Raw genomic sequence first — 26,577 nt, forward strand, 5'->3', positions numbered from 1 at the left:
CACTCTTACCTGCCCCCCCCTACCGCCTTTAGCTGCAGAGGCACTGGCCAGGGTGTACACAAACTGCAGCCATAAAGCTGTGCCTTGAATTGAACCCCCTGTCACCTTGCAAGTAAGCATTTGTGGCTAGTGTGGCGATCAAGGGGTTAACGCAGGTGGTGCAGAGGCAATACACTTCACTGCCTGTCAAATACTCTGTGAAGAGCAATCTGAATGCGAATCGCTCTTCAGAGCCCAATGCTCGTGTAGAGGAGCCCTTAGTTCAGCAGGATTATTGGTATCACTACCCACCATCAACAAATCAGCCCCATTCTTCTCCCTGCAGCACCCCCAGTTCACTTGTAGACCACCCAGCTGAGATCTCCCCTAGCTTGATGTGATTACTAAATCACTGTACAGATCAGCTTCTAGAACCTGCTGGAACACATGACCCATCCTGGTGACAGCGGTACAAACAATGCAGGCTCCCGATCAACTCCATTCCGATGGCATCCCTCCCATGTGCAGCTATTGTTGAATTGGCATGACGTCATTTAAAGGGATTCGTTCAGTAGAGTGCTATGATGGCGATGTGCTGATGATTGTGTGTGTGCGATCACATGGCGGCTGTACCCGAGGACAGGCGGTGACATGTCTCTCCCCGGACAGACTGCTCGGTGACAGCTCGGAGGAGGGCGTGGTCTGACAGTGACAGCTCGGAGGAGGGCGTGGTCTGCTGTCTGCATGCCTATGCCTGGAAGCTGAAGCTATGCCCTGGAAGCGGTCATCTCTCCGGGTACATTCATGAATAGCCGGTAAGTGGTGCACTCCGGGAACATGTCTCATCACAGATCCGGACATCGGGGTGGATGACACAGGATCCTCTGGCTACAGCCTGCTTCTCCATGGAAGTCACACAGGTCAAGGTGTCAGCACCCTTCATCCATAACCACAAATAAACATTATAGTGATGCTGACAGCTGACCATCCACTGTACAATCTGAGTGTACAATCTCATTTAGATCTAGTATAAGTTAAAGTATATGTGACCCCTCACCTTGTAAAACAACCCATTGAGTTTAAAATTTACATGCAAGCCAAAACGTGTGTGTATGTGTGTGTGTATAGATAGATAGATAGATAGATAGATAGATAGATAGATAGATAGATAGATAGACACACGCTATATTACCAAAAGTATTAGGACGCCTGCCTTTACACGCACATGAACTTTAATGGCACCCCAGTCCGTAGGGTTCAATATTGAGTTGGCCCTCCGTTTCCAGCTATAACAGCTCAAGGCTTCCACAAGGTTTAGGAGTGTGTCTATCACAGGGATATGCAATTAGCGGACTTCCAGCTGTTGCAGAACTACAAGTCCCATGAGGCATAGCAAGACTCTGACAGCCACAAGCATGACACCCAGAGGCAGAGGCATGATGGGACTTGTAGTTTTGCAACAGCTGGAGGTCCACTAATTGTATATCCCTGGTCTATGGGAATGTTTGACCATTCTTCCAGAAGTGCATTTGTGAGGCCAGGCACTGATGTGGATGAGAAGGCCTGGCTCGCAGTCCCTAATTCATCCCAGATGTGTTCTATCTGGTGCAGGCCAGTCAAGTTCCTCCACCCTGAACTCGCTCATCCATGTCTTTATGGACCTTGCTTTGTGCACTGGCGTGCAGTCAAGTTGGTACAGGAAAGGGCCATCCCCAAACTGTTCCCACAAAGTTGGGAGCATGAAATTGTCCCAAATGTCTTAGTATGCTGACGCCTTAAAAGAGAAGTATAGGTTTGGGGTTCCCCCCCCCCATCATACTTACCTAGATGGTTGCTGCATCTGTCCGAGTGATCAAACGCTGCCGATGGCTTGGTTCTCTCAGCTCCTGAGCTTAGAGCTGCTGCTTGTCAATCAGCATCTCTCCTGCTCTGCTCCTCCTCGCTCACTGGAGCGCTGAGCTGTGGAGGGACAGGAAGTGACCGTCTTAGGCTCTCAGCAGCTCGCTAAGATGGGCATCAGTCCATGCACCTGGCGGATCCAGACTTTATTGTAGTGATGACGCAGTGCCTGGACTGATTCCTGTGAGGTCAGCAGAGAGCGGACTTCGGTCTGCTCTCTGCTGAAAATGGGTCACAGGAGTGCAAAACTAATTGCATTCCTGTGACCCATAGGAGAAAACCAGTCAAACAAGCTTAGACTGGACTTCTCCTTTAAGAGTTCCTTTCACTGGAACTAAGGAGCCAGGCCCAACCCCTGAAAAAACAACTGTAACAAAACATCCCACACTCCGCTCGAGTGTTTTCGTTATATACCGCTTCCTCCCAGTCTGAATATAGATATCAGATATTCCAACCGCTCACAAGCACAAAACAAGAAGATACTTGTTTAGTTGCTGAACATGGACTGATTTATTTGAGATGACACACAGATGTATACAGCAGGCTTACAATAAAAACTGTAACCAGAAACATAATTAACATGAGCTAGTTATCTAATCATTTACCCAGACTAGGTGACTCAGAGATATGACCTTTTAGGGTAGACTTCACGTCTCCTAGCTCACTGACTATACAATACACATTATCATACACATCAACACAGAACTCCTTCATACAATAGCAGGGTTAATTAGCACAAACAACTATGGGTAAAATACTCTTAGAAGCCACACTAGTAGACAACAGGAGAACCAGGGTTTTCCAGATCTCATTATTCAGCATTCCTTTCACATACATCTGCTATATGGGTCCCAAGCTTGCAGAGACCATCATGGGCTCCTTAATAATGTCCTTTTGCATTACATAACAGAATACCTTCCTAAATGCTTGTAGCTCCCTCAAATGCCATGGGTCCATAGTCGGTAGGCAAGAGGCTAGCATTCAGTCCCCTCCAAAAGCCTCTGTGCTGTGTAAGTCTGTCAGAACAGACCAGTGAACAAAGTAAGGTCCTTAAAGACATGGTTGAGGAACTTGATTGACCTGCACAGAGTCCTGACCTCAACCTGATATAACACCTTTGAGATGAATTAATCGGAGACCGCAAACCAGGCCTTCTCATCCAACATCAGTGTCTGACCTCACAAATGCGATTCTGGAAGAATGGTCAAACATTCCCATAGACACACTCCTAAACCTTGTAGACAGCCTTCCCAGAAGAGTTGAAGCTGTTATAGCTGTGAAGGGTGGACCAACTCAATATTGAACCCTACAGCCTAAGACTGGGATGCAGTGGCGGCTGGTGGTATACTTTTTTGTCTACCTCTTTGTCCCCTGCTCCATCTGTCAACCACTGGTCATATGAAGCTTCAATAAAAGGATTTTTGGAAGTGCAGCCGTCTGGAATAATTTCCTTATTATACTTCTTTGGGGGTAGGTAGGTCAGTCACCAGCCTCGCACTTGCCCCATCTAGGTTGCGGGCAGCGCTTCCTCCGGCTCTAATAGGCTTAAAAATAGGGTGGGCGTCGGGTCGCAGAAGATGCGTCCGGAGCCCACCCAGGTGTGTTGCAACAGTGAATGACTCTTCCTTCCAGCCAATTGGGAAGCAGGTATGAAACACATTTCCGGATTGGCCAAAACATCAGACGATCCTATGGGATGCCTAGCGCCAGGAGGAGCGGAGAGGAGACGCACCGTGGAAGCTGCTCCAGGACAGGACACCGGAGCAGCTTTCCCCGAGCCCACCACACTGGAAGATGGCTGCATCAGCTCCGACGGCTGCTCTCACAGCCTGCATCCAGGGTAAGGACAGTGGGGGGGGGGGGGTGTTGAGTGTTGGTGCCGCTCCGCGGGGGGGAGGTAGGTGGCAGTTGTGCTAGTGCCACTTCACCGGTGACCCCACCAGCCGCCACTGATCCCTGGACAGGTAAGCGTCCTATTAAAAATCAGGAGTTACAAAATTTGTAGTTGCTGACTTTTAAATTTATATTTCTAAGGTGAAGAACCGCTTAATGTAGCACAAGGGACATTTTAATGGATTGTCCTCATATTAGTTTGGTAAATCTAAAGCAGATTGTACAGAGATTGTATAGTGTATGGCCAGCCTAATTTCTAAAGCAGAATGAAGAGCAATGAACCATCCAGATGAGGCTAATCAAAGCAGTTACAGTATATTGATGTGGTCACTTACTTTAGGTAGCTACACTGTGCCAGTCATCATTGTAGTTTGCAGCCTTTTTGTAGTGCCCAGCCCTTTCTAACAATCCCTATGTGGCATGCTTGGAGTGGAATCTTGGAACTCCTAAAATTATGTTTTATTGCATTTAATTGAAAAAAAAAACAAACACAAATATTGATGCAGTTTACACTTTAAATGTTTCTCAAGTGCGGGTATTTAAACAAAAACAGACTTTATATACACACACCCTGTTATGACACTTGTTACAAGTATCAGCTGCTAGTTTAACAGTTTGCTGTGAAGACACAGGTGTGTGTGATTTAGAACAGGTAGAACAAGTTTGGGTTCCAAAAAAATCCTGGAATTGTGATGTCAGTGCTCTGTGTAATCAGCGCTCTGTGTAATCAGCGTTCTGTATGGCTCAGAGGTGCCAGCATATAAAAATAGTCAAACGCAGAGGCCAAATTTAACATCTGGGATGCAGCCAATCACACAGCAATCTGATATAAAAAAAACAGAGAGGCGCAATCCTAGGGAGTAGACCAGAAAGTTCTGCATAAGGTATGTTTGGAGAAAATATAGAAAATTAGGGAGAATAGGGAAGAGCTTATTAGTCAATGGATCACCACCTGGTATGGTCGAAGAATCAGAAGAGGAGGACGAGTCACACCAAGAATACAAAAGTGACGATTCACAGGTTACTTCTGCTTTCAGCAGATCATTTGTTCTTTCCCCAATCAAGGAAAGCAGCAGTCCGCTGATTAATAGAGCTCTTCCTTACTTTCCAAACTTTCCTTGTTATGGACTGTACTTGGATTTATTCTCATTTAGGTGCTGTGAACAAGGCTTATCAGCCAGATCGCATGAGTCGTTTGTATTTTTTAGGCTCTGTTTCCACTACTGCAAGTTGTTGTGTGACTTGGCACATGTGAAACCGCATGACAAGTCAAAATCCATGTATTTCAATGGTCCCCGTTCTAATTGGTGCGACTTCAAAACCGGTTTTTGTACTACTTTGTTCCGACTTCGGTGCAACATGTTCTCCCATGGTTCTCACAACATCACATCAAAAATTGCATTTCAAAGTCGCACTGTAAATCGCGCAACTTTGGGGTCGCAATAGTGGTAACCGAGCCTTACTCTTTCTCATGTATCAATAAAATGGATTAAGGATCATCGGAGTTGCCGGCTCTGTCTTCTGAAATTGTGTCTGTTCTCATTTATACTTTGCAGTCAGTGAATGGTCAGATGAGAAAATTTGATCAAAATGGGGAATCGGGAATCGGGTGATCAGATTGCAGACTGAGCAGTAGACTAGCACTATCATTTGGGCATCTTTTACACCAGAATGCTGTATAGGAAACCCCCCGTTTGTGTTCAAAGCACACCGCAGTTGAGATCTGCAGTGGGTGTCATTGTTAACTTATTGACACCCCAAATTAGGGGTATCTGCAATTCCTTATTTTATTTTTTTTATTTTTTTCAGCAGCAGTTTTCTTTTGATTTATTCAAGTGATATGATATTTGCAATAATACATTTACAAAGAGCAAGGGCTAAATCATTCTGTACTTTTTTTTTTTTTCTCCTCAAAAGTTTTTATTGAGTAGGTACATATAAAAGGAATATGACACTACCTGCTTGGAGTTTGCATGTTCTCCCTGTGCCTGCGGGGGTTTCCTCCGGGTACTCCGGTTTCCTCCCACACTCCAAAGACATGCCGGTAGGTTAATTGGATCCTGTCTAAATCGTCCCTAGTATGTATGAATGTGAGTTAGGGACCTTAGATTGTAAGCTCCTTGAGAGTAGGGACTGATGTGAATGTACAATGTATATGTACAGTAAAGCGATGCGTAAATTGATGGCGCTATATAAGTACCTGAAATAAATAAATAAAAAATATGACATCGTACATCATGTATGTAAGGTAACAAACAAATGAACATTCGCATCCTCGTATGGGATGAGTATAAACGTGAAATTCAGTAAGTAGAACATCCCTACGGGCAGCTACCAGTATAGTTCACCAACATTGGTAAAAAAAAGATAGTCAACACTAGTGTAATAGATCTATATTAGACCCAATATGAGTTTGTGGGTTAAGAAGAGAGACAAAATCTCCGTTAGGAGATTCGGGTTAGTGAAGATGTAACATGGAAGAGAGAAGAAAAGAAAAAGAAGGGGAAGAGTGAAAAGAGAAGGAAAAAAAAAGGGGGGGGGGAGTTAAGGGGTAAGCGAGTCTAGCATTGTTTAAGGCTACATAATCGGTGTGCGAATACTGTAGAGCGCTCACACCCCAAAGGGCAGAGAGAGGAAGGGTGAAGAACAGTGACAAGTGGGTGAAAGAATCCCAGAACAGGTAGTGTGGCTCCGACTCAGGACATGGTTCGAGAGTTAAACGTCGAATCACATTTACCATGTCAAAGTCGGGAGAGTAAGCAGTGTTTGACCCAAGGTTGCCAAACCTTTTCAAATTGCCTAATCTTGTCGGTTTTAATGGCGGTCATTTTAGCATATATAAGAGCTTTATTTATTTTATGCTTAGCTTCAGCCATGACCAAAGTCTGGGATTTCCATGCCTTGGCTATGGTTTGCTTGGCCGCTGTGGGTATCTGCAATTCTAAACTACAGTACATAACAGACAAACAATGCCCAGTCCACATGGGCTTAAAGCATTTGTTACCCCAACAATTCATATTCCTGATATGTGTCTGCTGTACCATGTACTTGTATGAGAATATATCCTGTTCTATTTGTATTGCTTCCTTTGTGTGAAATCCCTGGTGTTCCTGCTAGTCCTCTTGCTTTCCTATTAGGCCTCATGCACACTGGACATTTTTAGAGCTGCTATTTTTGGCTTCAGATGTTTTTTTTTTTTTTTTCTACAGTCAATAAACTCTCCAGCATGTTATATTCTGTGTCCATAGGCTGTTATCAACTGTTCTTGGCTGGGGCGTTTTTTTGCTGTAAAAAAAACCCAAAACTAGTGCGTTCTAAGAAGAATTTTTCAGCTGTAAAAACGCTCTAAGGTCAAATGCCTAAAAACGTTCAAACGCGGCTCACCAGCATTTTTAAACATTTGTAAACCCATTGAAGAAAAAAAAAAAAAAAAAAAAACCGCTTAAAAATGCCAATGCTAAAATACGCTGAAAACCGCTAAAAAAGGCTATTGCAAAAATGCTGAAAAACTCACTGCAAAGCTACTGGCATTTTTTTAAACGTACTTATATTAAGTTTTAACGTTATTATTAGGCCTTAAAAACTGACCACACTAAGCAGGAGAATACACCGTGGTCCGGTCTCTAGCTATGCTGGAAACTCAGCCTGTTCTCCTCCAATGATCAGACTTGTCCTGACACGTCCCCACTGCACAGCCATTTATTGGGAAGCTCAGTGTGCTACTGCTTCTCCTCCCCCCAGCTCTCATGAAGCTGAGAACAAAGGGAATATGATCACTTTTAAAAAAGGGAAAAGGTTATTTATAATGTTTTTTTTTATCTATACAAACATGCTTTGCATTTCACTTCTATTTTAAACTAATTGAGTTGTTTTACAAGGTGATTGTTTACAATCACTTCAACTGTTAACTGCAGACAGAAAGCGGGAAATTTTTTTTTATTCAGGAAAAAGACAATAGAGTATTACCATAGATGCTGCTACAAACTTATAAACACTGCCATCTACTGCTTGAAGAATATATCACTTCCAAATACTGTTGTACAATAGTCATTGCACAAAATACAATTATGTGTTGCAAAACTCCCACTCAACACCTACTTCTTATATTAGTCCTATTTGCGATCTCAGTTCTATAAATCTGTTTCTTGTAAGTGATTTTGTTCAATGTTGTGATCCACTTTTGTTTCTCATGAGTTGGAAGTCTTTGCATCTCATCCCATGAATCTTGCTCTGGTTTTAATGCTACGTGAGCAACATAGGACAGATGTTTTGGCTGGGTTCCCTTTTTAATTTCTATTTCTGAGTCATTTTGTTGCTTATCTTCATGTGACAATGATGTGGAATTCCCTTCAGTTCAGTCAAGTGTTTGTGTTAGTTCATGAGTATTTGAACACACTGAAGTTCATCGATAAGTACACTTCTACTGATAGTTACCTTTGTTTGTCTTGGTGTAGAATTCTGTATCCATTTTGAGATTCACTGTAACCCACAAGTACACTTTCCTTTCCGCAAGCATCCCATTTTGTTTTTCTTTTGGGATGTGCACATAGGCTTTGCTTCTCAATTTTTTTAGATGGTTCAAATTCGGGGCTTTTCCATTTTACAGTTCATATGGTGTTTTCTCAGTTGACTTTCCTGGTAGTTGATTTTGGAGATAGCATGCGGTCCTAATTGCCTTCCCCCAGTATGTGGTTTGCATATCTGCATCAAACAGCATGGTTCTTCCACTCTCATATTGAGTACGGTTCCTTCTTTCTGCCACCCCATTTTGTTCTGGGTTGTATGGTGCAGTAGTTTAAAATATTATGCCATACTTTCTGAGAATCACCTGTTTATCACCTGTATATTCAGTTCCATTGTCTGTGCACAATGCACTCAGCAGTTTGACAAATTTGTTGCTTACTTGAGCCAAATGCTGTTCAATTTTCTCTGGTACTTTACTTTTGTTGTGCAACAGATATAGTGTAATATACCTGTAGTAATTATCTATAAAAGTGAGAAAATACCTCTTATTTCCCAGAGTCATTTTTTCCATTGGACCACACAGATCTGAATGAATTAGGTCCAGGGGTTTCTTAGCTTTGCTGTTACTTTGGAAAGGCTTTTCTTGTCGTTTTTCTTTTTATACAGCTGGTGCATTTCATTGTTTGATCACGTGGACTAATTTTTATACCACTTGCATAGTCATTCTTAGCTAATTTCTTTATTATGTCACAACTTCTGTGCCATGTGTGAATGCAGTCTGAATGTTTTTCCTCCTTGGCAGTATTAACCACCTCATTGCAGTTCAGCTGATAAAGTTCATCTGTAATTCTAGCCTTTGCAAGTAAGATATCCCCCTTTGTGATGGTTTAACTGTCATCTTGGAAGGTCACTACATTGCCTTGTTTAATGAGCTTCTTCTGATAAAAGATTTGTTTCAAGAGCAAGGACATAGACACAGCCTATGTGGACTGTGCACTGTCTGTTCTGCAGGGCTATATACAGAATAGGGATGAGCTTCGTGTTCGAGTCGAACCCATGTTCGACTCGAACATCGGCTGTTCGATCGTTCGCCGAATTGCGAACGTTATGGGCCGTTCGCGCTAAATTCGTGTGGCGCGTCACGGCCCATAATTCACTGCGGCATCGCAGTGCATTGCTGGCTGATGATTGGCCAAGCATGCACTATGACCCGCATGCTTGGCCAATCACAGCGCTGTCAGTAGAGAGAGCTGTAATTGGCCAAAGCCAGGGTGGCTTTGGCCAATTATGGCTCAGGGGATTTAGTACACACCCCACACTATATAAGGCCGCCTGCACGGCGGCCCTGTGTAGTGTGTGTTCCGGTGTGCTGAGAGATAGAGAGAGAGAGAGACAGTGTCATTTGATTTGAGTTAGATAGATTAGGCAGAACAGTCAGTCAGTTAGCTGCACTTACAGTGTATTGTGTATATATATGCATCCCAGGTGTTGCATATATATATATACACTGTATTCAGTTTAGCTAGATCCGTTCCTGTTATCTTCTATCTAGACTATTTACATTTAATGCAGTGCGTCCTGCTCACAGTGTTCAGCTAGATCCGTTCCTGCTATTTACATTTAGTGCAGTGCGTCCTGCTCACAGTGTTCAGCTAGATCCGTTCCTGTTATCTTCTAGACTATTTACATTTAGTGCAGTGCGTCCTGCTCACAGTGTTCAGCTAGATCCGTTCCTGCAATTTACATTTAGTGCAGTGCGTCCTGCTCACAGTGTTCAGCTAGATCCGTTCCTGCTATTTACATTTAGTGCAGTGCGTCCTGCTCACAGTGTTCAGCTAGATCCGTTCCTGCTATTTACATTTAGTGCAGTGCGTCCTGCTCACAGTGTTCAGCTAGATCCGTTCCTGCTATTTACATTTAGTGCAGTGCGTCCTGCTCACAGTGTTCAGCTAGATCCGTTCCTGTTATCTTCTAGACTATTTACATTTAGTGCAGTGCGTCCTGCTCACAGTGTTCAGCTAGATCCGTTCCTGCAATTTACATTTAGTGCAGTGCGTCCTGCTCACAGTGTTCAGCTAGATCCGTTCCTGCTATTTACATTTAGTGCAGTGCGTCCTGCTCACAGTGTTCAGCTAGATCCGTTCCTGCTATTTACATTTAGTGCAGTGCGTCCTGCTCACAGTGTTCAGCTAGATCCGTTCCTGCTATTTACATTTAGTGCAGTGCGTCCTGCTCACAGTGTTCAGCTAGATCCGTTCCTGCTATTTACATTTAGTGCAGTGCGTCCTGCGCACAGTGTTCAGCTAGAGCCGTTCCTGCTATTTACATTTAGTGCAGTGCGTCCTGCTCACAGTGTTCAGCTAGATCCGTTCCTGTTATCTTCTAGACTATTTACATTTAGTGCAGTGCGTCCTGCTCACAGTGTTCAGCTAGATCCGTTCCTGTTATCTTCTAGACTATTTACATTTAGTGCAGTGCGTCCTGCTCACAGTGTTCAGCTAGATCCGTTCCTGCTATTTACATTTAGTGCAGTGCGTCCTGCTCACAGTGTTCAGCTAGATCCGTTCCTGTTAAATTCCTACTGACCGGCAGGCTTGTCTGGTTACAGTATATAAAGCTACCTGAAGAAAATTACAGGTGTTCTATTTGATCCTATTAGTACCACGGTCAGGCAGCTAGACTATTTACATTTAGTACAGTGCGTCCTGCTCACAGTGTTCAGCTAGATCCGTTCCTGTTATCTTCCTACTGACAGGCAGGCTTGTCTGGTTACAGTATATAAAGCTACCTGAAGAAAATTACAGGTGTTCTATTTGATCCTATTAGTACCACGGTCAGGCAGCTAGACTATTTACATTTAGTACAGTGCGTCCTGCTCACAGTGTACAGCTAGATCCGTTCCTGTTATCTTCCTACTGACAGGCAGGCTTGTCTGGTTACAGTATATAAAGCTACCTGAAGAAAATTACAGGTGTTCTATTTGATCCTATTAGTACCACGGTCAGGCAGCTAGACTATTTACATTTAGTACAGTGCGTCCTGCTCACAGTGTACAGCTAGATCCGTTCCTGTTATCTTCCTACTGACAGGCAGGCTTGTCTGGTTACAGTATATAAAGCTACCTGAAGAAAATTACAGGTGTTCTATTTGATCCTATTAGTACCACGGTCAGGCAGCTAGACTATTTACATTTAGTACAGTGCGTCCTGCTCACAGTGTACAGCTAGATCCGTTCCTGTTATCTTCCTACTGACAGGCAGGCTTGTCTGGTTACAGTATATAAAGCTACCTGAAGAAAATTACAGGTGTTCTATTTGATCCTATTAGTACCACGGTCAGGCAGCTAGACTATTTACATTTAGTACAGTGCGTCCTGCTCACAGTGTTCAGCTAGATCCGTTCCTGTTATCTTCCTACTGACAGGCAGGCTTGTCTGGTTACAGTATATAAAGCTACTTGAAGAAAATTACAGGTGTTCTATCCCAGCTTAGTGCAGCTACAGGCCATTAGTATGTCTGGAAGGCCAAGAAGGAGAGGCAGACAGTCACAAGCCAATAAGAGAGGGCAAGCAGGCTCTGTGTCTAGTGCTGGTCGTGGAGACGGTGCATCCTCATCAGCACGTGGCCATGGGACACGCTTGGCCTTTTTTTCGGCAGCTGGCCATGTTGAGCCGCAACATGCGGAAGACTTGGTCGAGTGGATGACCAAGCCGTCCTCATCCTCCTCATCCTCTCTCACCCATGCCCAGGGTGCTTTGTCTGGCAAAGCAGCGGCCTCTTCCCTCAGCTCAATGTCATCAGTGACTCCTTCCCTAGCTCCACCATGTCCTCATGAGGATTCCCTCGAACTGTTTGACCACAGTGTTGGGTACATGCTCCAGGAGGATGCCCAGCGTTTGGAAGGCTCTGATGACGATACTGAGCTCGATGAAGGCAGTAACATGAGCGCGGACAGAGGGGGTGCCCAAGAAGGACAGCAATCTGGCAGTCATGCTCCCCCTGCTGCAGCATACTGCCAGGTTTGCTCCAGTGATGAGGAGGGAGGGGATGATGAGGTCACTGACTCAACGTGGGTGCCTGATAGGAGAGAGGAGGAGGAGGAGGAGGAGGAGGAGGAGGAGGCGGCAGCACATCACCAACGAGGCAGGATGCCCTCCAGGGGCCAGCCTAAGGGCAGCACATTGACTGCATCACACCCCAAAGCTCCACATGTGCAGGGCGCTGCAGTCTCTGCGCGTTATTCAAAAAGTTCTTTGGTGTGGGCCTTTTTTGAGACGAGTGCATCAGATCGCACCGCTGCTATTTGCAACATATGTCTCAAGCGTATCTCGCGTGGCCAAAATATCTCCCGCTTGGGTACCACATGCTTGACCAGACATATGTTGACCTGCCATGCAGTTCGTTGGCAAGCGTATCTAAAAGACCCACACCAAAGAACAAAGAGGATCTCTCCTTGCTCCTCATCAGCTGAGATTTCCAACCCCACTAGACCTTCAGTCCTCTCTGAGACCTGCAGTGAGAGGAATGAAGGTGTAGAATTAGGTGTGTCACAGCCAAGTACTTGTGGGCAATCTGCTTTTGGTACACCGACGTCAGATTGTACCAGGCAAATTTCCCTGCCCCAGCTGCTGCACCGCCGAAAGAAGTTTGCTCCCAGCCATCCACATGCCCAGCGGTTGAATGCTAGCTTGGCAAAATTGCTAGCACTTCAACTGCTGCCTTTTCAGTTGGTAGACTCTGCCCCCTTCCGTGAGTTTGTGGAATGTGCGGTTCCTCAGTGGCAGGTACCCAAACGCCACTTTTTCTCACGGAAGGCGATTCCGGCTCTCTACCGGCATGTGGAAGGCAATGTCCATGCCTCGCTGGACAGGGCGGTCAGCGGTAAGGTGCATATTACCGCTGACTCATGGTCCAGCAGGCATGGACAGGGACGTTACCTAAGTTTCACGGCGCATTGGGTGACTCTGCTGGCAGCTGGGAAGGATGCAGGACAAGGTGCAGTAGTGTTGGAGGTTGTTCCGCCACCACGCCTCCAAAATGCTGATTGTGACACACCTCTCTCCTCCACCCCCTCCTCTTCTTCTTCCTCCATGGCCTCTTCCTCGGAACCAGCGGTGCTCCGTAGGCGTTCAAGGGGCTACGCAAGTACGCAGGCCAAAAGATGCCATGCGGTGCTTGAGCTGGTGTGCTTGGGGGACAGGAGCCACACTGGGGCAGAGGTTCTGTCAGCTCTGCAGGGGCAGGTTCAGAGGTGGTTGACGCCACGCCAACTTAAGGCAGGAATGGTGGTTTGCGACAATGGCACCAACCTCCTCTCTGCCCTCCGACAGGGACAAATGACCCATGTGCCCTGTTTGGCTCACGTCCTTAACTTGGTGGTGCAGCGGTTCTTGGGCAGGTACCCGGGCTTACAGGATGTCCTGAGGCAGGCCAGGAAAGTCTGTGTGCATTTCCGCCGGTCATATAATGCCAGTGCTCGGCTGACGGACCTCCAAAAGGAGTTTAACCTGCCCAAGAACCGCCTAATCTGTGACATGCCCACCAGGTGGAACTCAACGTTGGCCATGCTGCAGCGGCTGCACACGCAGCAGAGGGCCATCAATGAGTACCTGTGCGACTATGGCACCAGGACAGGGTCAGGGGAGCTTGGTTTTTTTTCCCCATGCCAGTGGGCCATGATCAGGGATGCATGCACTGTCCTGTCACCATTCGAGGAGGCCACGAGGATGGTGAGCAGTGACAGTGCATGCATCAGTGACACTGTCCCCCTTGTCCACCTGTTGGAGCACACGCTGCGTGGAATAATGGACAGGGCACTTGAGGCAGAACAGAGGCAGGAAGAGGAGGACTTCCTTAGCTCTCAAGGCCCCCTTTATCCAGACAGTGTTCCTGCGTGCCCGCCGATCACACAGGAAGAGGACGAGGAGGAAGAGGAGGAGGAGGAAGATTGTGTCAGTATGGAGGTGGAGCCTGGCACTCAGCATCAGCAGCAGTCTTTAAGGGATCAGTCCCAAGAAACACATGGACTTGTACGTGGCTGGGAGGAGGTGGCTGCGGACCATGTCGTTCTTAGTGACCCAGAGGACTCCGGACCGAATGCCTCAGCAAACCTACGCTGCATGGCCTCCCTGATCCTGCAAAGCCTGCGTAAGGATCCTCGTATTCGTGGTATCAAGGAGAAGGACCAATACTGGCTGGCAACCCTCCTTGATCCACGTTACAAGGGTAAGGTTGCGGACCTTATCTTGCCATCGCAGAGGGAGCAGAGGATGAAACATCTTCGGGAGGCCTTGCAGAAAGGTCTGTGCAACGCGTTCCCAGAGACTGGGAGGTTACAAACTCCTGTTTCTGGACAACGTGTTGCTGAGGCTTCGGTCAGTCAAAGAAGGAGCGGTGGAGAAGGTGGCCGTCTGACCGATGCGTTCAGACAATTTTTTGGTCCGCAGCCCCAAGGTATGATCGGTTCCAGCAACCATCGCCAGCGTCTGTTTTACATGGTGCAGGAATACCTAGGGGCAAGATCAGACTTGGACACCTTTCCCACCGAAAATCCTCTGGGTTACTGGGTCTTGAGGATGGATCACTGGCCAGAGCTTGCACAGTATGCAATTGAGCTACTGGCCTGTCCTGCATCCAGCGTTCTTTCGGAACGCACATTCAGTGCTGCTGGAGGCGTGGTAACCGATCACAGGGTGCGTCTGTCCACCGACTCGGTCGATCGGCTGACCTTCATAAAAATGAATGAGTCTTGGATCACCACCAGCTACCAAGCACCTGATGCTGATGTAACCGAATAATTTTTTTTGAAATCTCAGATCCCTTCAAAGACTGCCTATGCTGATGCTGAGTGACTATCCCTGAGTAATTATCCTCTTCCTCCTCAATCATCACGCTGATAGCTTGTAAGAACATTTTTGGTTCTGGGCGCCACCACCAGTGCCTAAGGCACAATTTTTCAGCCCCTGTTTAACAGGGGCGTGTAATTACAATTTTTGATGTAATACTTTGCAGCAGGGCTCGTTCCTGCATTCCAACTAGAGTGTCTGTGAGGGGTTGCAGTGTTGTGGCACCAGCACCAGTGCCTAGGGCCCAATTTTTCTGCCCCTGTCTAACAGGGGCGTGTAATTACAATTTTTGATGCAATACTTTGCAGCAGGGCTCGTTCCTGCGTTCCAACTAGAGTGTCTGTGAGGGGTTGCAGTGTTGTGGCACCAGCACCAGTGCCTAAGGCCCAATTTTTCTGCCCCTGTCTAACAGGGGCGTGTAATTACAATTTTTGAAGCAATAATTTGCAGCAGGGCTCGTTCCTGCGTTCCAACTAGAGTGTCTGTGAGGGGTTGCAGTGTTGTGGCACCAGCACCAGTGCCTAAGGCCTAATTTTTCAGCTCCTGTTCAACAGGGGCATGTAATTACAATTCTTGATCTAATATTTCACAGCAGGGCCCTGTGAGGGCTTACAGTGTTGTGGCCACAGCAACACCTAAGGCCCAAATTTCTGCTGAGTATATAGGGCAGGACCCTACTTTCAAACATCTAACTTACAAACGACTCCTACTTGTAAACGGAAGGAGACAACAGGAAGTGAGATGAAATCTACCCCTAGGAAGGGAAATTCTCTCCTGTAAGAGTTAATATGGGAAAACAAGTTCTCCTTTCCACTGATGCTTTCCAATCCTTGTTCCACAAAAAAACCCAAATTTTCAAAAAACATTTTTCATTGGGACAAAAAAGTGAGGTGAAATCTTCTGAAGAGGAGGAAAGACAGCAAAACAAATGTCACAGGGGTGATAACCCTTCCCTATGTTTTCCAAAAAGCTTAGAAAAGATTTTTTGGCTGGAGCTAAACACGTTAAAAATGTTCAAAATTACAAACAGATTCTACTTAACAACAAACCTACAGTCCCTGTCTTGTTTGCACCGCCTGTATACTGCTGTTCAGAGTATATAGGGCCTGGTGGCCCCACACCTTTCCTTATTTTAATTTGGGTGCGGGGTTCCCCTTAATATCCATACAAGACCCAAAGGGACTGGTAATGGACTGGGGGGTACCCATGCCGTTTGTCTCACTGATTTTCATCCATATTGCCATGACCCGACATGACATTAAACCCGCAAGCAGTTTTAAATGAGATTTTTTCCTTTAAAAATGACATTTGGTGCAGGGACTGTTCTAAACATGGGAAACACGCGTCACTTTACAGGCATACTATAGACACCCCCCAGGTACGATATTTAAAGGAATATTTCACTTTTTTTTTTTTACTTTAAGCATCATTAAAATCACTGCTCCCGAAAAAACGGCCGTTTTTAAAAGTTTTTTTTGCATTGATACATGTCCCCTGGGGTAGGACCCGGGTCCCCAAACCCTTTTTAGGACAATACCATGCAAATTAGCCTTTAAAATGAGCACTTTTGATTTCGAACGTTCGAGTCCCATAGACGTCAATGGGGTTCTAACGTTCGTGCGAACTTTCGGTCCGTTCGCGGGTTCTGGTGCGAACCGAACCGGGGGGTGTTCGGCTCATCCCTAATACAGAATTTCTAACACACCTGCTGCAGGTTTGATTGCTCGCTCTGCTTTCTAGAGAACTGTCGATCTCTCTGGAACATAAGTATGGAGCAAGGAAAATAAGCAGCATGAATATTTATACAGCCCTGGCCATTCCCTGGGAGGGTGGCCCAGATTGCTACTGGAAGTCTGTATAAATACTCTGAGACACACAGCTTCCAGGTCTTTTCCTTACTGAGAGAAATACAGCCTAAGGGTGGCTGCTTGACCCCTTAGGCTATCCTGCCAATTACATGCGAGGTGCTGAGTCCTCAGGTGGGCAACCTGAGGGCCTGCTTTGTTGAATTGAGGGGGCCATCATCTGAAGATCTAGTTTGGTATCACAGGAAAAAAAGGTGTCCCATGGACATTGGAAGGAGGCAACCAACTTTCCAAGGACATTTGTCTAGAGTACAGACTGCTGTGATAGATCTTAGAGATTATGCTGCCACCCCTCTGGTGCTAGAGAGTCAGATGTGTGTGTAAAGGAGATATCAGCTGGTGTCCTAAAGAGCTCAGCCTAATTCTTTATAAAGGGACGCTGCTCTTATTGCTCAAAAGAGGAGGAGTCTGTGCCTTTTGTTACTACTACAGCAAAGCTTACCTTAGAACGAAGCCCTCCCGCGGTGCCACCCTGTCACTGCTAAGAGGGCTGACATCTTCCCCCAGTCTTTCTTCTGGGTTTGTGCGTTCCGGCTGTGTGATTGGCTGGAGCCGTAATGATGTCACTCCTGGTGATGTCATTGGCTGCATCTAGGGTGAATATCTCCTAAACAGTGCAAGTTTAGGAGATATTCATTTTATCTACAGGTAAGCCTTATTATAGGTCAATTGACCGGCAAATATCCAAAATCTATACTGACAAGGTTACACCAGAGGCCATTGAATTTTTAAACTATATCACACTATCGGAGTGTCTTCTGTCCCTTCGCACTGGTGACTTGCATCACAATGCGGTTCAGACCGGACCTTCCATTTCCATACCAGCACATCACAGAGGATTTTCACTGGTTTTGGAGTGCTTCAGGAGGACGGAGGCTGGTTAGACCCTGCAGAGGGCTAAATCTGCTGGCGTTTTAGACCTTGCTCTTTAGGGGGTTCACCAGTTCTGGTAAGGGTCCCCACATACCGAGTGGTGTTTGGTCTTCTGATCCCAGGATTTTCCCATCTCTCCCCCTGTCATATCCTCTTTCTCTTCTTGGGTGCAGGTTGAAGAACTTCTTGGGATTTTCATTACTATTTTTGGAGTTACACTGTTTTTGTTCTCTGCACAGACTCAATCATTATTTTCACTGCTGATGAAGAGTTTGTCTCATATGGACTTTCATGAACATTTTTGCACAGTTTTTTCATTCAGAATTAGTTTGTTTTCATTAGTTTTGTAATTTGTGCACCTTTTTTTTATTTGTTATTTAGGGTGACTTGTGTAGGTAGCATAGCATAAGCTGGTGATTGGTTGCTAGGACCGCCTAGCAAGCAATCGCTGAGCAGCTCCCGCCCCTCGCCCTCCATTCAGCATCAAGCTGCCTCCTGCTCTCCGTTGTGCAGTGAATGAGAGCGGCGGAGGCTGGGGGGGAGAGGCAGAGCTGTTGTCACGATCCACCTGTTGGCTCCCCGCAGTCGACCGGTTGATCACGATCAACAGCTTGCTGACCACCGGACTAGAGAAACCTTCTCTATCTGTCGTGGTTTACTGTCACGAACAGAGAGTAAAGAAAATCCCAAATCTTCCAATGAGGACACTTGTTACCATAATCACTGTCTAAGAGGGGCTTCTTACTTTGGAGAGATTTTCTATCTCTTCCTGTTTTATCTATAGGAATAAAAGTCCTGAAAAGAGTGAAGAGAAATCCTCCCAATAAGCCTCGGTTCACACCAGAGGCGGCACGACTTGCAGGTCGCCTCACCGAGGCGACCTGCACACGACTGCCCGGGCGACTTGCAAAACGACTTCTGTATAGAAGTCTATGCAAGTCGCCCCAAGTCGCCCCCAAAGTCGTACAGGAACCTTTTTCTAAGTCGGAGCGACGCAAGTTTAGAACGGTTCCATTGTACTGAACGGGACGCTACTTGTCAGGCGACCTAGGTCGCCTGACAAGTCGTCCCAGTGTGAATCGAGGCTCAGACAGGGACAAATAAAAAAAAAAAACTGACGGGTTTTTAAAGTGGATCTCTAGGCAAACAACTATATACAGAGATGAAATAAATAGATAAGAACTGTTGTATGTTGTGTTTCTGATTTGTGTTTTGTGATTTGTGTTTCTTTCTGACCATTCAGTCCTGAGATTTGCCAAAACTCTGATGCACAATGCTTTTCTGCCTGACACTGACAGGGGAGGGGACCTGATCTTTTTCTGCAGTTTCACTTTTAGGTCTTCGCTCCAAACCTGCCCAGTTACCGGATAGGTAAAAAATAAGCAGCACACCTATAAGCTCATACTTCTGTCACTTTGCTCTCTTCTCCTATTAGCATGCTCCTTGTACTGCAACAAAAACATACTGTCTCCTTGTACTGCTTCTCTCTCACCCTCTCTGATATACTGGAACTTAAAGAGGGTGATAGTAAGTCAGGCATTTGCACTAATCACATTTAAAAGAAAAGAAGCTTTATGAATATTAGATTGTTTAGTTATTTGTGTCTTTTTATTGTTACCTGCAGTTAAGCTTTACCCATTACCTGCACTATCTGAGCCTAAAAAATAGCACATTTTAGCCCGAGGTAAACTTTACCTTCTGCATTCTTTTATTAATGCTAAAAATACATTTATCAATAAAATTTGTATTAGGAAGGATAAGCCTACATTCACAAGGACATGGAATGCAAAGGGCATCCAACTCTCCTGTTTCAGCTTGTGCTCAAGATGTCCTGCTGTTTGTTCCCAGAGGGAGCCATTCAAGTGAATGCCTAGTGAAGCTCGAATGCTGTTTGCCATGTTTATATCAGTGCAATATAGTGTCAGACATACGCAGAATGGTTCATCTCGGTACACCCAGTACGAGTATCTTCCTGGCATTTTGGGGCTAGCACTGAAATTGCCTGACAAGGGCCCCCCTCTACCATTCAGTGTGCCCTACATCCTATATACACCGAAGGTGTAACCACTGGGCCCCTTACGGATGGTGAAATAGGCTCCATGGAGAGCACAATAACTTAATTGTAGGGATGAGCCGAACACCCCCCGGTTCGGTTCGCACCAGAACCCGCGAACGGACCGAAAGTTCGCACGAACGTTAGAACCCCATTGACGTCTATGGGACTCGAACGTTCGAAATCAAAAGTGCTCATTTTAAAGGCTAATTTGCATGGTATTGTCCTAAAAAGGGTTTGGGGACCCGGGTCCTACCCCAGGGGACATGTATCAATGCAAAAAAAACTTTTAAAAACGGCCGTTTTTTCGGGAGCAGTGATTTTAATGATGCTTAAAGTAAAAAAAAAAAAAGTGAAATATTCCTTTAAATATCGTACCTGGGGGGTGTCTATAGTATGCCTGTAAAGTGACGCGTGTTTCCCATGTTTAGAACAGTCCCTGCACCAAATGTCATTTTTAAAGGAAAAAATCTCATTTAAAACTGCTTGCGGGTTTAATGTCATGTCGGGTCATGGCAATATGGATGAAAATCAGTGAGACAAACGGCATGGGTACCCCCCAGTCCATTACCAGTCCCTTTGGGTCTTGTATGGATATTAAGGGGAACCCCGCACCTAAATTAAAATAAGGAAAGGTGTGGGGCCACCAGGCCCTATATACTCTGAACAGCAGTATACAGGCGGTGCAAACAAGACAGGGACTGTAGGTTTGTTGTTAAGTAGAATCTGTTTGTAATTTTGAACATTTTTAACGTGTTTAGCTCCAGCCAAAAAATCTTTTCTAAGCTTTTTGGAAAACATAGGGAAGGGTTATCACCCCTGTGACATTTGTTTTGCTGTCTTTCCTCCTCTTCAGAAGATTTCACCTCACTTTTTTGTCCCAATGAAAAATGTTTTTTGAAAATTTGGGTTTTTTTGTGGAACAAGGATTGGAAAGCATCAGTGGAAAGGAGAACTTGTTTTCCCATATTAACTCTTACAGGAGAGAATTTCCCTTCCTAGGGGTAGATTTCATCTCACTTCCTGTTGTCTCCTTCCGTTTGCAAGTAGGAGTCGTTTGTAAGTTAGATGTTTGAAAGTAGGGTCCTGCCCTATATACTCAGCAGAAATTTGGGCCTTAGGTGTTGCTGTGGCCACAACACTGTAAGCCCTCACAGGGCCCTGCTGTGAAATATTAGATCAAGAATTGTAATTACATGCCCCTGTTGAACAGGAGCTGAAAAATTAGGCCTTAGGCACTGGTGCTGGTGCCACAACACTGCAACCCCTCACAGACACTCTAGTTGGAACGCAGGAATGAGCCCTGCTGCAAATTATTGCTTCAAAAATTGTAATTACACGCCCCTGTTAGACAGGGGCAGAAAAATTGGGCCTTAGGCACTGGTGCTGGTGCCACAACACTGCAACCCCTCACAGACACTCTAGTTGGAACGCAGGAACGAGCCCTGCTGCAAAGTATTGCATCAAAAATTGTAATTACACGCCCCTGTTAGACAGGGGCAGAAAAATTGGGCCTTAGGCACTGGTGCTGGTGCCACAACACTGCAACCCCTCACAGACACTCTAGTTGGAACGCAGGAACGAGCCCTGCTGCAAAGTATTGCATCAAAAATTGTAATTACACGCCCCTGTTAGACAGGGGCAGAAAAATTGGGCCCTAGGCACTGGTGCTGGTGCCACAACACTGCAACCCCTCACAGACACTCTAGTTGGAATGCAGGAACGAGCCCTGCTGCAAAGTATTACATCAAAAATTGTAATTACACGCCCCTGTTAAACAGGGGCTGAAAAATTGTGCCTTAGGCACTGGTGGTGGCGCCCAGAACCAAAAATGTTCTTACAAGCTATCAGCGTGATGATTGAGGAGGAAGAGGATAATTACTCAGGGATAGTCACTCAGCATCAGCATAGGCAGTCTTTGAAGGGATCTGAGATTTCAAAAAAAATTATTCGGTTACATCAGCATCAGGTGCTTGGTAGCTGGTGGTGATCCAAGACTCATTCATTTTTATGAAGGTCAGCCGATCGACCGAGTCGGTGGACAGACGCACCCTGTGATCGGTTACCACGCCTCCAGCAGCACTGAATGTGCGTTCCGAAAGAACGCTGGATGCAGGACAGGCCAGTAGCTCAATTGCATACTGTGCAAGCTCTGGCCAGTGATCCATCCTCAAGACCCAGTAACCCAGAGGATTTTCGGTGGGAAAGGTGTCCAAGTCTGATCTTGCCCCTAGGTATTCCTGCACCATGTAAAACAGACGCTGGCGATGGTTGCTGGAACCGATCATACCTTGGGGCTGCGGACCAAAAAATTGTCTGAACGCATCGGTCAGACGGCCACCTTCTCCACCGCTCCTTCTTTGACTGACCGAAGCCTCAGCAACACGTTGTCCAGAAACAGGAGTTTGTAACCTCCCAGTCTCTGGGAACGCGTTGCACAGACCTTTCTGCAAGGCCTCCCGAAGATGTTTCATCCTCTGCTCCCTCTGCGATGGCAAGATAAGGTCCGCAACCTTACCCTTGTAACGTGGATCAAGGAGGGTTGCCAGCCAGTATTGGTCCTTCTCCTTGATACCACGAATACGAGGATCCTTACGCAGGCTTTGCAGGATCAGGGAGGCCATGCAGCGTAGGTTTGCTGAGGCATTCGGTCCGGATTCCTCTGGGTCACTAAGAACGACATGGTCCGCAGCCACCTCCTCCCAGCCACGTACAAGTCCATGTGTTTCTTGGGACTGATCCCTTAAAGACTGCTGCTGATGCTGAGTGCCAGGCTCCACCTCCATACTGACACAATCTTCCTCCTCCTCCTCTTCCTCCTCGTCCTCTTCCTGTGTGATCGGCGGGCACGCAGGAACACTGTCTGGATAAAGGGGGCCTTGAGAGCTAAGGAAGTCCTCCTCTTCCTGCCTCTGTTCTGCCTCAAGTGCCCTGTCCATTATTCCACGCAGCGTGTGCTCCAACAGGTGGACAAGGGGGACAGTGTCACTGATGCATGCACTGTCACTGCTCACCATCCTCGTGGCCTCCTCGAATGGTGACAGGACAGTGCATGCATCCCTGATCATGGCCCACTGGCGTGGGGAAAAAAAACCAAGCTCCCCTGACCCTGTCCTGGTGCCATAGTCGCACAGGTACTCATTGATGGCCCTCTGCTGCGTGTGCAGCCGCTGCAGCATGGCCAACGTTGAGTTCCACCTGGTGGGCATGTCACAGATTAGGCGGTTCTTGGGCAGGTTAAACTCCTTTTGGAGGTCCGTCAGCCGAGCACTGGCATTATATGACCGGCGGAAATGCACACAGACTTTCCTGGCCTGCCTCAGGACATCCTGTAAGCCCGGGTACCTGCCCAAGAACCGCTGCACCACCAAGTTAAGGACGTGAGCCAAACAGGGCACATGGGTCATTTGTCCCTGTCGGAGGGCAGAGAGGAGGTTGGTGCCATTGTCGCAAACCACCATTCCTGCCTTAAGTTGGCGTGGCGTCAACCACCTCTGAACCTGCCCCTGCAGAGCTGACAGAACCTCTGCCCCAGTGTGGCTCCTGTCCCCCAAGCACACCAGCTCAAGCACCGCATGGCATCTTTTGGCCTGCGTACTTGCGTAGCCCCTTGAACGCCTACGGAGCACCGCTGGTTCCGAGGAAGAGGCCATGGAGGAAGAAGAAGAGGAGGGGGTGGAGGAGAGAGGTGTGTCACAATCAGCATTTTGGAGGCGTGGTGGCGGAACAACCTCCAACACTACTGCACCTTGTCCTGCATCCTTCCCAGCTGCCAGCAGAGTCACCCAATGCGCCGTGAAACTTAGGTAACGTCCCTGTCCATGCCTGCTGGACCATGAGTCAGCGGTAATATGCACCTTACCGCTGACCGCCCTGTCCAGCGAGGCATGGACATTGCCTTCCACATGCCGGTAGAGAGCCGGAATCGCCTTCCGTGAGAAAAAGTGGCGTTTGGGTACCTGCCACTGAGGAACCGCACATTCCACAAACTCACGGAAGGGGGCAGAGTCTACCAACTGAAAAGGCAGCAGTTGAAGTGCTAGCAATTTTGCCAAGCTAGCATTCAACCGCTGGGCATGTGGATGGCTGGGAGCAAACTTCTTTCGGCGGTGCAGCAGCTGGGGCAGGGAAATTTGCCTGGTACAATCTGACGTCGGTGTACCAAAAGCAGATTGCCCACAAGTACTTGGCTGTGACACACCTAATTCTACACCTTCATTCCTCTCACTGCAGGTCTCAGAGAGGACTGAAGGTCTAGTGGGGTTGGAAATCTCAGCTGATGAGGAGCAAGGAGAGATCCTCTTTGTTCTTTGGTGTGGGTCTTTTAGATACGCTTGCCAACGAACTGCATGGCAGGTCAACATATGTCTGGTCAAGCATGTGGTACCCAAGCGGGAGATATTTTGGCCACGCGAGATACGCTTGAGACATATGTTGCAAATAGCAGCGGTGCGATCTGATGCACTCGTCTCAAAAAAGGCCCACACCAAAGAACTTTTTGAATAACGCGCAGAGACTGCAGCGCCCTGCACATGTGGAGCTTTGGGGTGTGATGCAGTCAATGTGCTGCCCTTAGGCTGGCCCCTGGAGGGCATCCTGCCTCGTTGGTGATGTGCTGCCGCCTCCTCCTCCTCCTCCTCCTCCTCCTCCTCCTCTCTCCTATCAGGCACCCACGTTGAGTCAGTGACCTCATCATCCCCTCCCTCCTCATCACTGGAGCAAACCTGGCAGTATGCTGCAGCAGGGGGAGCATGACTGCCAGATTACTGTCCTTCTTGGGCACCCCCTCTGTCCGCGCTCATGTTACTGCCTTCATCGAGCTCAGTATCGTCATCAGAGCCTTCCAAACGCTGGCCATCCTCCGGGAGCATGTACCCAACACTGTGGTCAAACAGTTCGAGGGAATCCTCATGAGGACATGGTGGAGCTAGGGAAGGAGTCACTGATGACATTGAGCTGAGGGAAGAGGCCGCTGCTTTGCCAGACAAAGCACCCTGGGCATGGGTGAGAGAGGATGAGGAGGATGAGGACGGCTTGGTCATCCACTCGACCAAGTCTTCCGCATGTTGCGGCTCAACATGGCCAGCTGCCGAAAAAAAGGCCAAGCGTGTCCCATGGCCACGTGCTGATGAGGATGCACCGTCTCCACGACCAGCACTAGACACAGAGCCTGCTTGCCCTCTCTTATTGGCTTGTGACTGTCTGCCTCTCCTTCTTGGCCTTCCAGACATACTAATGGCCTGTAGCTGCACTAAGCTGGGATAGAACACCTGTAATTTTCTTCAAGTAGCTTTATATACTGTAACCAGACAAGCCTGCCTGTCAGTAGGAAGATAACAGGAACGGATCTAGCTGAACACTGTGAGCAGGACGCACTGTACTAAATGTAAATAGTCTAGCTGCCTGACCGTGGTACTAATAGGATCAAATAGAACACCTGTAATTTTCTTCAGGTAGCTTTATATACTGTAACCAGACAAGCCTGCCTGTCAGTAGGAAGATAACAGGAACGGATCTAGCTGTACACTGTGAGCAGGACGCACTGTACTAAATGTAAATAGTCTAGCTGCCTGACCGTGGTACTAATAGGATCAAATAGAACACCTGTAATTTTCTTCAGGTAGCTTTATATACTGTAACCAGACAAGCCTGCCTGTCAGTAGGAAGATAACAGGAACGGATCTAGCTGTACACTGTGAGCAGGACGCACTGTACTAAATGTAAATAGTCTAGCTGCCTGACCGTGGTACTAATAGGATCAAATAGAACACCTGTAATTTTCTTCAGGTAGCTTTATATACTGTAACCAGACAAGCCTGCCTGTCAGTAGGAAGATAACAGGAACGGATCTAGCTGAACACTGTGAGCAGGACGCACTGTACTAAATGTAAATAGTCTAGCTGCCTGACCGTGGTACTAATAGGATCAAATAGAACACCTGTAATTTTCTTCAGGTAGCTTTATATACTGTAACCAGACAAGCCTGCCGGTCAGTAGGAATTTAACAGGAACGGATCTAGCTGAACACTGTGAGCAGGACGCACTGCACTAAATGTAAATAGCAGGAACGGATCTAGCTGAACACTGTGAGCAGGACGCACTGCACTAAATGTAAATAGTCTAGAAGATAACAGGAACGGATCTAGCTGAACACTGTGAGCAGGACGCACTGCACTAAATGTAAATAGTCTAGAAGATAACAGGAACGGATCTAGCTGAACACTGTGAGCAGGACGCACTGCACTAAATGTAAATAGCAGGAACGGCTCTAGCTGAACACTGTGCGCAGGACGCACTGCACTAAATGTAAATAGCAGGAACGGATCTAGCTGAACACTGTGAGCAGGACGCACTGCACTAAATGTAAATAGCAGGAACGGATCTAGCTGAACACTGTGAACAGGACGCACTGCACTAAATGTAAATAGCAGGAACGGATCTAGCTGAACACTGTGAGCAGGACGCACTGCACTAAATGTAAATAGCAGGAACGGATCTAGCTGAACACTGTGAGCAGGACGCACTGCACTAAATGTAAATTGCAGGAACGGATCTAGCTGAACACTGTGAGCAGGACGCACTGCACTAAATGTAAATAGTCTAGAAGATAACAGGAACGGATCTAGCTGAACACTGTGAGCAGGACGCACTGCACTAAATGTAAATAGCAGGAACGGATCTAGCTGAACACTGTGAGCAGGACGCAC

The 26,577-nt window shown here is 46.8% G+C and overlaps 1 protein-coding gene across 4 annotated transcripts in view; it reads left to right on the forward strand.

Annotated features, from left to right (window-relative positions):
- Positions 1-526: 526 nt before the first annotated feature.
- TMEM117 (transmembrane protein 117) overlaps positions 527-26,577 on the forward strand; it is a 440,409-nt gene continuing 414,358 nt past the window's right edge. For 3 of the 4 annotated variants that reach the window (XM_073619948.1, XM_073619951.1, XM_073619950.1), the window contains exon 1: positions 527-794. In XM_073619948.1, coding sequence (XP_073476049.1) covers positions 784-794 — 11 coding nt within the window. In that variant the 5' untranslated portion in view covers positions 527-783. Of the gene's footprint in view, positions 795-4,500; positions 4,656-26,577 lie in introns of those variants that run through there. The other variant, XM_073619949.1, reaches the window with a different exon arrangement.

Source organism: Aquarana catesbeiana, linkage group LG03, assembly GCF_042186555.1.
Source record: "Aquarana catesbeiana isolate 2022-GZ linkage group LG03, ASM4218655v1, whole genome shotgun sequence".
Classification (NCBI taxonomy): Eukaryota; Metazoa; Chordata; class Amphibia; order Anura; family Ranidae; genus Aquarana; species Aquarana catesbeiana.